The following is a 13,261-nucleotide window of genomic DNA, read 5'->3' as shown; positions in this document are numbered from 1 at the left end:
GCCATACTCTTCGCGGTCCCATTGTCTGTGTGATGGCAGATATGTGGATGGTGGACACTTGTTTGTTTCCGCTGCAATGTCGATCATACCCATACTTACCAATCCTACCATTACAGTCTACGGCGTTTGACCCTCTTGGTGTCCAGCGTTTTTGGCTGGTGTATGACAGAAATACCCTTGTTTACAAGTTTATAGGTTTTCTTCTTCTTCGTTTGGTGGAGGTCAAAGTGGGATAAGGAAATTATTCAGCCATCCAGAGTCACTTGGTTCAGCACAGATGTTCCTACGGAAAACTGATGGAGGCATCATTCTTCTATGATGTTTTCTACTGTATGATCATGTCGACATTTACATCATATATCTTTTTCTGATTGGTCTAATGAATGGATTTAATATAAAATTCAGCCTTTTTAATACGCTACTAGGACCATATGGCGGGCTGTAAGTACTTGAAAAAATAGTAGCATTTTACTGTCTGAGTTCTTGACATGCACAGTTTGATGTCTCTAATTTATTAAGAACAACCATTATTATTAAGTTTCCTTAAAACACGTTTTTAATATTGTAATTTTCAGATTTGGTTGTTTATATTGTGATCAGCTTTCAAGCATTACGGTCATATTGTTATGCTTGTCAGCTAATCTTAATTTGTTCAAAAGCTGAACAAAATAAGAATGGGCGTACTATTAACGCGTTCAAATATCAAAAAATAAAAATAATAGCAGATAGGCGATTTGATGCTTAAACAAGAATCTTGAAAAAAAATCCATTCTAAGTTGATAAAACTGTTTTAGTAGCAATGAACAATCGTTGTTGGTACTCGTAACCTATCCCAAGAACAACGATTAATAATTTATTTAATCAATTTTTAACGATTAATTTATTAATTAATTAATTTTTACTGGCAAACAGAGGGTTAAATGGTCTTGCCATCAGAACTCCATTGTTACCTCTCTCTCTGTTACAAGCGTCGTTTATGCAAAAGAGGGAGATGTTACAGCAGATTTTTCAGCGGTAAGCGGTATTATAGTCGCATTCCGATTCGAAGTACACAATTAACGAAATTAGCTACAGAACCAGCAAAACACAGATTACAAAAATGCAGTAGTATGACGATGGTACTTCAAGCATGGGAAAGCTAAACAATGGTTAGAAGTTAAACAGTTGCTGTTTAACATGACAATTAAAAATAGATTTCAGTATTGCAAACCGCATTATTTTTTATCATAGTTGTACGTTTTTATATGCTTTACATTTTAGAAATGACTGTGGAGACGTTTGTAAAATCTATTGCCGCATTCACGAACGGAACGATGCTTTTTTGATGTAAATACTGATTCTTTGATGTAATTTCGATATTTCAAGTAATTTCGTTGTTAAAATTTAGTATGGTAAATTATATTGACAGTTGATAGGAAACACATTTGTTATTTGATCGTCTTAGCATCTTAGCTTTTGTCTGCCCAAAAGAGCAAAAAAAGTGAGCGTCACGTACACCGTACGTATCTACTACTCAAATTGTCAATGTCAAGCTTATAACAAATCGCGCGATTGTACTCTTACCAAAAAAGCACCAAGCGTTCGGTGTGAATGGCCGCGTCGAATCCTATAGTTGGTCAAAACTCTCATCGTCGAATACTTAACTCTTCTTTAAATCAAATAAAAAATAATCAGGAACTATTTTGTACCACCAGTATTTACGCCGAATATAAATGTTTAAAAGTCAAACTCCCCCCTAAAATTCTGCACGGTTGACATTTGTCACATAAGAATGTCGTTTCTGCGACTCGAATTAAAAAAATATTGCGTAGAACACATGTTGGCCTTTAAAACTATAGTAACAGTCCTATAAAAACTGGCATAAGTTCAAAATCTCCTACTGAAGAACCCTTTTTCGGTTATGTAAGGTGTGTTCTCGTTCTGATGTGTTCTCGGCTGTGGAATAACTTGCTGGCTTCTGTGTTTCTCTCCCTCCCAACTTCTTTGACTCTCATTCAGAAATAACAAATACATTTTAAAAGATTGCTCAGGTAGTTTCAACTCTCAGTCTAACGGACTTGATTTTCTCTGAAAAATACCGATATAATTTCTGCATCTTCTTCTATATCTCTGAAAGTCTTGAACAATGTTTATTGTTGAACTGTGATTATCCATGCCTTCTTCAGTTGGACCGTTAGCTATGAATTATAGGCGACACCGATGCGATGAGGGAATAGCAAAACGCTGATTGGCTAATTGTTAAGAGATAAGACTGTGAGAGAGTTCAGGGGACAATAGAGGAATGTTGCAGACGTGAGAAGTTTGCATCACTTTTTTTCTAAAAGATTGATTTCCTCATTGCACAAATGAGTCAATATTATTATTCTTTAAAAATGCTGCAAGATTTAATTGATGCATCAATGTTCAATAGCCATACGTCATACGTCCTACATTATATTGTTGTGTCATGAAATTGTGGATATAGCTGTATAATATATATAATTTTCTGTCATTCATCCAAGGAAAATTTCTTTTATATTTTTTGAAATGTCCGGTAGTGAATGTATTGTATTATTTTCTATGATCTTCTGTCAGTCGTTCTTTGAGCGAGTATAATAAAAAAAACTTACTCAAATGGTTACAATTGTGTAATATAGCTTGTGTATGTTGCACACATGTAAGTTATATATCGGGTGTTTTGAGTTAATTACCACGTTTGGTAGGTACTTAGTATTTTTTTTAAATATATGCGTATGTCGCACAAGAGTCCCAACTGCTCTCAACTGTTTACAGAATAAAGAAGAACACAATAAATGCCAGGTGGTCGTCTGAGTAAAGGTCTGAGCTTTCTTTGCTTAAATTTCACATGTAGAATTTGTTTCATCATGATTGTCAAATTCAAATGGGATGGCGACTAGAACCAAAAGGTACTAAGTCAATGGCGACATTGATTTCCATTCAAATCTACATAGAAGGCATTTCTAGTGTGTATTGCATATTTAGAGGTGTGGGCCAATAAAACTAAGGCTTTGTCAATAAATTTTTGTATTTTGTGTAGCTGAAGAGAGTGGGTAAGCGAAGGAGATGAAGAATAGGAAGGTGGGTTAGTAACTGGCTTTTCAGATCTAGCAAAGTTTCGATTCTGAATGGTGGTTTTTCACCAGGACGATACTTAGAGTATCTACCACTTTGTACCCTTTGAAAGAACACTCAGCAAAAAAAATACAGATAAATTATATCGGGACCCATATGAAAAATCTTTGCTTTACACCATAGAATAAAGAATATTACAAGTACTGCCTTATGGGCGTGTTTCGTGATCCAAATATTTGCCTAACCAAGGCTTAAATTTCCAATACAATAGTGTTTACGAAATTCAAATGAGATGAATCCGTCAGGCGGGTGTAAGAAAACTAAGCGCTGGGCTATTAGGCTAAATGAAACGTTTCTTTCCATTCAAATTTGTATTAATATTTGGCTAATTTATATAGCGCCGTTTTCGTGAGAAAGGCACTTATAATTTTTTTCTTTATTCTATGCCTTACATGATAATGATTTGCATACTTACATGTACATCATATTTACTTGTAGAGGAGAAATAATATTTTGGGACGTTACTAAATCCATTAAAATATAATTATGTAAATCACAGCCGATAGATATGTTAATAATGTCCGTAATCTTTAAATGTATGAAAATCAGTAACAAAACAAAAACACGTTCCCTCTCATCATAAATCCATATGAAAAAATGACCAATATAATGTCATATTATAATGTTATTTAATGTGATGTTATTCGTTAGACAAATTTACTCTTGTTTAATATTTTGCTTGTTGTAAATTTTAGTTACTGGGAGACACGGAGAAAATTGAGTATTGCTAATTTATTAAGATTCTCTTCAAATTATTCGCAATCCGGTCTAAAATGGGATTACAGGTCCTTAATGAATGAATTAATAAGTTTGCTTATAAAATTTTAATAAAATACCAATGTATCACGATGTCGGAACACGTTTTCATAAAAATCCTAACATTTTCGTATTTCTTCATTATTATTATAAAGGCAAATGCTGGTGCACGAACACGTATTACGATATATTATGCTATGTATACACCTGCGAGCCGAATTGCCGATCTGAACCTCAACTTATGGGAAAGAAACGAAGCAACCGCAAATGACGCGAAACGCCGCATGCAGTTGCTTCGTTCCTTTCCCGTAATTCGTGGTACGGTTCGCGTTTCGGTTCGAAAATGTATACGTACAATCCTGCAGATTGCAATGCAATCCAAAACAGCCTGCAATCCCGTTTTCAACCGGATTATCAATAATTTGAAGAAATACTCAATAAATGAGCAATACTCATTTTTCTGCGGTATGGAAGACATAATTTGTATAAATTTTAAGTATGGCCTATCAAACAGGTAAGTAGGTTGTGAATTTCAATTGTGTCAAAACGTAAGCCTGCTGACATTGGGAAGTTAATAAAATATGTAATCGCTAAATGTTTTTTTTAAATCTTTTTTTGGTATTTTTCGTGGATTAGACTTTTAGATTTAGATATGATTGATATTAGTTAATTAATATCGATAAGGCGGCTCCTCGTATTACAGAAAATATTCATTAATAATACAGTATATATACCAACTCACAGATAGACACTTGAGGTGATGTTATTGCCAAACGGCGCTTTGTAATATTTCCAGATATTACTAGAGCAAAAATCGGCACCTATTTATGGAATGCTTGGGATTGTACTAATTTACTTACATTCAGACAAAAAGCATAAATGTATTAAAAAAAAAAAAATAGTGGGTAATATATCTATATACGGTGTCCCGAAACTTGTAGACGATATACAGGATTTTCCAATAAGAGGTGTTATTTTGATATTAAATCGTAAAAGATCAATGGTTTCGTTGCTTGTGTGTCACGTAGCGCCGTCTTGTTGAAAGTTAAAGTAAACGTTGTCCAGATCAATACCCTCAAATTCCGGCCATAAAAAATCATTAATCATCTCTCGATAGCGCAATACATTCACCGTAACTGTTGCCCCAGCCTCATTTTCGAAAAAGTAAGGTCCAATGACTCCGCCGGACCATAAACCGCACCAAACAGTCACACGTTGAGGATAGAGAGGCTTTTAAACAATAACTCTTGGGTTTTCCGAGCCCCAGATGCGACAATTTTGCTTGTTGACGAAGCCACCGAGGTGGAAATGGGCCTCATCACTCAAGATGATTTGCATTTGATTCACTCAAGTGAATTTTAATAACTTCAATGCGTTGTTGACGTGTGTATCGTTCCATTTTCATTAATGGCGTAGTTTCTACTTGTTAAATGTCAAAAAATGACAGCTTCAAAAGTAACATCTACCGAAATAGCGGGCCATTCAAAATAACAACTCTCATTGGAAAACCCTGTAGTACGGGAAACTGGGGAACCTACTATTTGTAGTATATTTTTTATTTAATAAATCGAGTCCGACGTGGAAATAGTATGTTATATCTAAAAAAAAAGTTGCTAGGGGATATATATTATAATGTCTTTTAAAATGCGTCGAAATGTAGACCTGAATTCAAAGGGTTAACCCCAAATATATTAGAATACAGTTAACTCTTTAGCCGCCGAAAAAATTCGAAATGCTCTCTCCCCGTGCAAAAGTTCTCTATGGGATGTAGATATACATGTTTGTACTATAAGTTTTCGGAAATCGTGTATAACTTCACACAACCGGACTCAAACGAAACTGGGTAGTAAGTACTATTAATAGAAAATAATATAAAGATGAGTTTTATTTTATGGTATAAAATTCCGAGAAAAAGTTAATGAAAAAAAATCTCGGCTAGTAACCCCGAACTGTTCAATCTTTTTATTCAAGTTTGAAGGTTTTTGATGCGATCTAATAAAGTCATGGGACGATTGCAATCAATTTATTTCACGCTTGATGTGGTTTTAGGTTAGGTAGGTATTACCTTCTCAGACAACGTGTTTGACATAGTAATGGCCGTGATCGTGCTAAACGTGTCGTAACAGTTACTTTCTTAATCGTATTTAAACTGAATCACTAATTTTCTTCAGCTTTTACTTATAAAATTTCCCTGATGAATATTAAATTATTTACATAAATTACATATCTAATGATTAATTCAACACAGATGACTAACATTATGATAATAACGTCACTTTAATTTACAACATCATGCCAACCGGTTTCGTCGTGACTGTCATCAGGGCATATAATTTGAACTGGGATGATCGTATTGTTACTGTATCGTAATAAGCCATAATCATATGATTGAGGGATAGAATGCAGAAAACATATTTTTGGACAGTTTAATTGAATAAATAATAAAACTAATTATAAATTAAAGTGGATAAAACGTTGCACCATCTCATTGTACTCTAATTCTCTGCCCTAATTATGGATATTTCGAAACCGGTTGGAAATTGTTGGCATATAAAAATTTGATTGTTTTTTTTTTTTATATAATATTATTTCAACGTATGTTTCAAATAATACATACCTACATATATTTAATAATTAACTCACCAGTTCACGAGAATATATCCAGAAATGTTTGATTGTTGAAACACAGCATAATGCAGAAAAATTCAAAAACACGCCACAACAATCAAATCAGTGATACAATTCAAGGTCAATCATAACAAATTACACGAAAATGTAACTACACAAAACTGATCACATAAAACACGTGAGTTCGCACCGTTTGGAAAAAGGTCGAACACTCACTAAATAGTTAAAATTTTTGAACCAATAAACATAATACTATTACGTGAGAAGAAAAATAATTTCGAAAGAGATTCCCTTTTATCTGGAAAGTTTAAATTTGGAACCAATAACCACAGATAATTTAAAAATCAACTTTACTGTTACTGAATGACGATCCTCTCTCTACTGGAAACTTTTAATTTTGGAACCAATAACCACAGACGAATAATATGCATAATAGCCAACTGTCGCTTTTGGTAGGTACTGAACCCGGCTGTTCCCGCCACCCTCAGAACCGCACTGAGCAGTTGTGCCAACCCGAACTAACGAATAATATTATAGGAAGGAAGTTCCCGTATGACTGAGCGCGATTGTCGGTTATAAAATAGCGACGTGTGATTGGTCAGAGGCGCTCAAGTCATTCGAACACCCTCTAATAATAATTAGCTTTTGAATGTTTCAAGGTAGGGACTGTTTTATGCGTTTTTATCGGCTAGGGGGATCCTTGACATTATTAAAACTTGTTCACAAAAAGGGGAGTTAGTTAATTAGGTGAATAGAAACCATTTTGTTTTCGTTGATTTGATAATGCATATTTAGATCTGAGTATCGATCACTAGATTTTATGATATTATTGAATGTTACTATACATTTTAATTAAATGAAATAACGTAATTTTTTTACCACTGTATTTTTGTAAACTAACGCTGACCGGTTTCGTAACAACCGTTGCTTCCACAGGCAGACATAATATTCCACTCGAGCGATTGGTATCACATATATACATTTACCATATTATTTAATTAAACCATTCCTCAAAATATTAATACAGAAATATATAAAATCAATGAATCCACCTAGATTGCGCCGCTTATCCCATTTTTTTAGGTTCCATAAATTTGGCATATTATGGCAAGCGATCGCACAAAACATTTTTGCAAACTTGGCGTAATATGCCAAAAATCGCTCGAGGGGATATACTAACATAATGTGTATAGCATTACAAAATAATGGGTGAGCATGTATAATGCTACGTATGCATCTGCGAGCCGAACTGCCGAACTGAACCTGAACTTATGGGAAAGAAACGAAGCAACCGCAAATGGCGCGAATTCCCGCTTGCAGTTGATTCGTTCCTTTCCCGTAATTCGTGGTAAGGTTCGCGTTTTCTTTACGTTTCGTATACGTGTATGTGTCAAAGTGGGGGTGGAGGCATGACTAGAGATCAGTGAAGGTAGGAGATAGAACGGGCGTTGAATGGGAACATATTTTAGATGGTGACCGGATAAATCATCAAAATGATAATTCATCACATCTTTAAAAAGTTATATAAAGTCATGGAGAGTGATGAAACAAAAACTTTGTAAACTGGGTTAAGTAGGTTAGGTTAGGCTAGGTTAATTTTTTTTTTCATTGTTTTTAATGACTTTATATCACTTTTTAAAGGTGTGTTGAATATTCACTGGGTTGAGTTGAGTTGAGCATGGAACCATTTTAGATATGGCTGTAATTACATTAAATTAAATTTAAATATTTTTAAAACATGGGTTTAATTTAACTTCTACTGAAAATATCGTTGAGTAAAATTATTGTAAAAAAATGAACTGGCAAAGTATTAGTTGAAGTTTTCAAGATTATTAAAACCTAGATTTTTAGACCAAGCAAGATTTTGATTATGAATGGTCTTTCACCAGGTATATACCCAAATAAATATGTACGTCTATGTTTTTTTATTTGTTATTGTTTTCTTCTGACCCTCGGTTGATCTGCCCTGGTGGGCAGGTGAGGGGCTCCCAGAGGCAGGGGTGTCCATCACAGGTGACGCTCTGAATGAAACAAATAGCCCAGCTATACAACACAGTGCATGCACCGCCCATTGTCATTCTAGCCGTGCTTCCACTAGCTGCTGAAATTCTATACATGTTTATAAATATTCAATGCGTAGCGTGAACGTGGTCAGGTTTGTTACTCACTTTGAGTTAGTTGGCAAAAAAAAAAACAAATGAAATTAATGCACCAAAAATTTATGTATTCCAAAAAAATAATTAGGGTTGGTATGTTGTGAGGCTGAAGGGAGTAAAGGGGCAAAGGAGGTGAGGAAAAATAATTAGGGTTGGTATGTTGTGAGGCTGAAGGGAGTAAAGGGGCAAAGGAGGTGAGGAAAAATAATTAGGGTTGGTATGTTGTGAGGCTGAAGGGAGTAAAGGGGCAAAGGAGGTGAGGAAAAATAATTAGGGTTGGTATGTTGTGAGGCTGAAGGGAGTAAAGGGGTAAAGGAGGCGAGGAAAAATAATTAGGGTTGGTATGTTGTGAGGCTGAAGGGAGTAAAGGGGCAAAGGAGGGAGCTATTTCGATCTGGTCACCAAAAACGGCTAAAACTTTGATTTCGGTTTGGTTTTGTACGATATAATAATATTCTGTAAAAGTGTGTTTTAAATATTAATTTAACCTATCATATTTCAATCCTGGTTATTACATTATTAAAATACAATTTGGCCAATATTTTTAAAACAGAATTTTTTAAACCTTTTTCGTTTGAAAAAAAATAATTTCCGAATGGCACACGGAGAAAAATGAGTAATGTTGTTTTATTAAAATCCTGTTAAAAATGGCAGAGCAAGCCGTTTCCTAAGACAAGCTTAGCAATTTCCGAATATATGGCACACATGTTCATGCACATGTGTTTGACCTGTTAAGATATAATGATATTTATGAACACGTGTTCCAACGTCGCGTTAATACATTCACTTTTTACCAAACGTTTAACATGAAACCTATAATTTCATTCTTTAATGGCTTACAATCTCGAATACGAATAATTTTAAGAGATTTTTAATAAATTAGCAATACTTTTTTATCAGTGTTTAAGAAAATTAAGAAGAATATTATGTAATTAGCTTCATCAAGACAAAAAATAAAAACTAATTAATTTCGTAACGCTAACTCGTATGAAATTATACAATGATTAAATATTCCAAAGATTCTACGTTTGATCCAACAAACCCCTCTGTACACTTTTGCTTTCCGGAATATGAAATGACATTATTGGGTATTATTATAAAATTATTTTTCTATGAAGAGTGATAATTAATTATCTGTTACGTAAAAAAAATAACATTTCAATGTTATATTTTTAATTTTTTTCTGTAAGGTAGGCAAGCATAGTTTGCTTCATCAACAGGTGTGGAAAGCGTGTACGCAAATCGAAAATTCACTTTGTGGCGTCATTTACATTTGAAAATGCAAAAGCCAAAAATATGCATATTCTTGGTTTTCTTTGTATCACCACAAATATGGTTAATAGTCATAAAAATCGCTTGACGAACAGTGACTAGAATCGCTCGATGTATGTCAGCTAAGTTTAGTAACTAGATCATGACAGACGGGTAACTCCGATATCTCGCTTCCCAATTTTACAGATTTCCTTATTGGATCTTGGCGGCAGGACAAATTTGTCAGCGTATATTTTCAAAATGTTCATTCTTTGGAATTCAAACGATTTTCAGTTGAACCAGTGAACGTATGCACAAGAACACAGAAAAAAATTACACAAATACTATACAAGACAACTAAATAAATTGTACCTACATTAAAGACTGAAAGTGGTAAAAGAAGCGTGGAGAAATATACATATATAAAGACAAGTGAACAAAATTATAGTATAATAATAACCTAACATAACTATGAGGTAAGAATAATATTATAGGTATTTATGATACTAGCTTTGACTTATGCAAGTAGAAAGCGAAATATGTATATTTCATAACTATAATAAATATTAAAAAAATATATATCAAACCCAAAAATTACAAATAGATTTTAGCTTTCATTTTATGCACATAATTAGATTATGCTTGTATCAGATTCCATTATTAATTTATTAAATGAGTCATTGTATGACAATTACCAAATATTACTCAACAATATTAATTGTCCTGTATACCTTAAAACCTATTTTACAATAAATAGTTACGCCTGATTGGGTTTACACCAACCATAATCATTTTAACCGGAAGTACGGATTCTAACGGAATCGATTCATAAACAGTTGGTTTCTACACTTTCCGTTTCCTGCGTCTCAATACTACATTTTTACTGCACCAATCGGAGTTGTTGTTAAAAAAATAAAAAAAATCATTATTTTTCAAAATTTCTCTATGAAATTATTTCATTTAATTTCAAAGCAAATGTACAGAATTAGCGCTGTTGATAAAATAAACTATAAATAAATATAAATATTGTACTTGATGTCATGACCAACGTTTTATTATTTATTATCTTCGGTTATATTCATCCCTATTACAATATTAAAAATAATAAAATTTCTAATATTCCTTTATTTTAAAAATTTCCTCTGTTATCATAAAATTTGTTACTTAATTAATAAATGTAAATAATCTTTACGGAACCTTTAAATGGCCACCATTTTGAATCGGAACCGGTACATATCAAACAAACTTACACACAGATGAAATGCCAAATAGTCGAGTTAAAGCAGGACTTTGCATCGCTCAGTCAATTATATTAATTTGATTATTTTTTTAATGGCCCTCCATTAGCGACTAAATTCTTTTTTGCTCTTTTAAAAGGTTCATTCGAAGAATTATAGCTTGATTTGGATAATGTGAAAATATTCATTTTAAATTGGATGGCATTTAGCGAACAATTGGAAATTAAAACATAGATATCGATAGAAAACATGTATTTATGTTGGAGTAGCAGATCAGCATTCCCGGTTTATATGTAATTTATAGCTTTGATCTTTGATGTAATGCATTAATTTGATAGGTATTGTGAAGGCCCTAATATTACGAAGAACAAAAAAATAATCGCTCAATTATGATTTAAAATTAAACTTAAATTTATTAGTATTTCCTAAAAAATAACATTTAGTCGAGACATCGACCTTTTTTGTACAGAAATGTTATTGGTAATAATTATTTGTGATTAATTTTACACCATCTAGCGAACACATTTGAAACCATTCAGAATACAGCCTTTTCAGCAACACGGCTTCGTTCAACGGGTTGGTAAAGCTTACAAATTTAGACGGTAGATGGCAACTCTACATAGTATGTACTATGTACCTATTGTATCATGGACCTAAGAAGCCCTGGACAGAGCGTTATTACAATTTTGTATGAATGGCATTGAAGCCAAATCTATGGTGAGGGTAAATTGCCTGGCAGCCATCTTGTATGACTAACGTTTGAACCGATTTGTATACAAAATGGTGCATAATGAACTATTATTATTTTATTTTTGTACTAACGGCTAATGATTTTTTGTGGTATTTGATGAGATAATGTATGGGATACGTCATTTAAAAATTTAAGTAGGTTTTGATATTTTACGTACATCAAATTGTTCTCGAATTGCTCCATCCAGGGCTTTTTAAGTCCGTGTATTGTACGTATGTATATTTGGCAGCATCATCACGATCATTTTTTAAATATTAGATAAAATTAAAAATATTATCACTGAGGAAATATTATTTGTTTGCCCGTATTTTAGGAACACGATAACGTGGATATACAAATATATGACAACAATTTTATTGTTCTCCAAAAAAAAAAACGTGTACCAAAAAGCGAATGTAAAAACCAAGGCAAAAGTTTTCGCCGCCTAACGCGCCTAATATTTAGAAAAGTCATAATTTGATATACATTTACTACTTGTGAGAAAACGATATTATTTTTGGTGTCAGGTACTTTATTTGACTAACGTAAACTGAAATATATTATATACAGGTAACGTTTTAGTGTAAAATTGGGTGTCAAATTTTGGTGAAAATTTACCCATTTTGGATTAAAAATATATATTTTTTAATGTAAATTTCTACTTCATTTGGTAAGCAGTTAAACATAAGCCCAAATCTATTATTTAGTAACCCAGTCTTCATGATTTTTCACAACTTAAAAAACTCTGTAAATAAATCATATTTTTTCATAATATATTGAACCTTACGAAATATATTTTACGTGTTAATATAGCAAAAGAGTCCCAGCTGTCCTTAGCATTATACTACGGCATTCTCAAATCATTGGAGACCATCTATCAATTATTTTTTAAAAGAAAAACCAATTTTACTCGAGTTACGAATAACCTGACAATATTTAAAAAGCTGTTTAAAAAGAAAGGCATATTATGTAAGAATATAAGTAGGTATTTAAAAATAAATGTATTTTCTTACCTCGACCAACCCAATCCATTGACCAGCAGGTAGCAGACACCTGACACCACCCCCGCAATCACCCCCACTCCCAGCCCCGCTCCAACCAGTAGCGGAAAAGCCTCCCCTGTCATCCTCAGCACCGTGTCACCTCTCATCTACACTACCACTCTTCACACCCCTTCTGTGATCCTGGAACCTGGGCTTCTGACTGGAGACGTCAGTACGATTAGGCGGATCATCTATACTGAATACTATTTGAGTTAACTTTGAGATAATTTGGTGGCACTTATTAGGTTTAGATTGATGTGTTATTAAACGATTATTATGCTTTGATTGACTGTCTTCTTTTGTTTGTTCAAACTTAGGAAATTCAAT

The 13,261-nt window shown here is 33.3% G+C and overlaps 1 protein-coding gene across 1 annotated transcript in view; it reads right to left on the bottom strand.

Annotated features, from left to right (window-relative positions):
• The window catches only part of LOC149425201 (uncharacterized), a 138,137-nt gene extending 125,096 nt beyond the window's left edge, over nt 1–13,041 (bottom strand). Inside the window, exon 1 of the mRNA XM_089650749.1 lies at nt 12,905–13,041. Within this exon, the coding sequence (XP_089506875.1) occupies nt 12,905–13,041 (137 nt within the window). The remainder of the gene's footprint in view (nt 1–12,904) is intronic.
• Between the last annotated feature and the right edge of the window lie 220 nt (nt 13,042–13,261).

This window comes from Hesperophylax consimilis, chromosome 3 (assembly GCF_061612785.1).
Source record: "Hesperophylax consimilis isolate HC1 chromosome 3, BYU_Hcon_1.0, whole genome shotgun sequence".
Taxonomy (NCBI): domain Eukaryota; kingdom Metazoa; phylum Arthropoda; class Insecta; order Trichoptera; family Limnephilidae; genus Hesperophylax; species Hesperophylax consimilis.
This window is presented reverse-complemented; position numbering and strand designations above follow the sequence as displayed.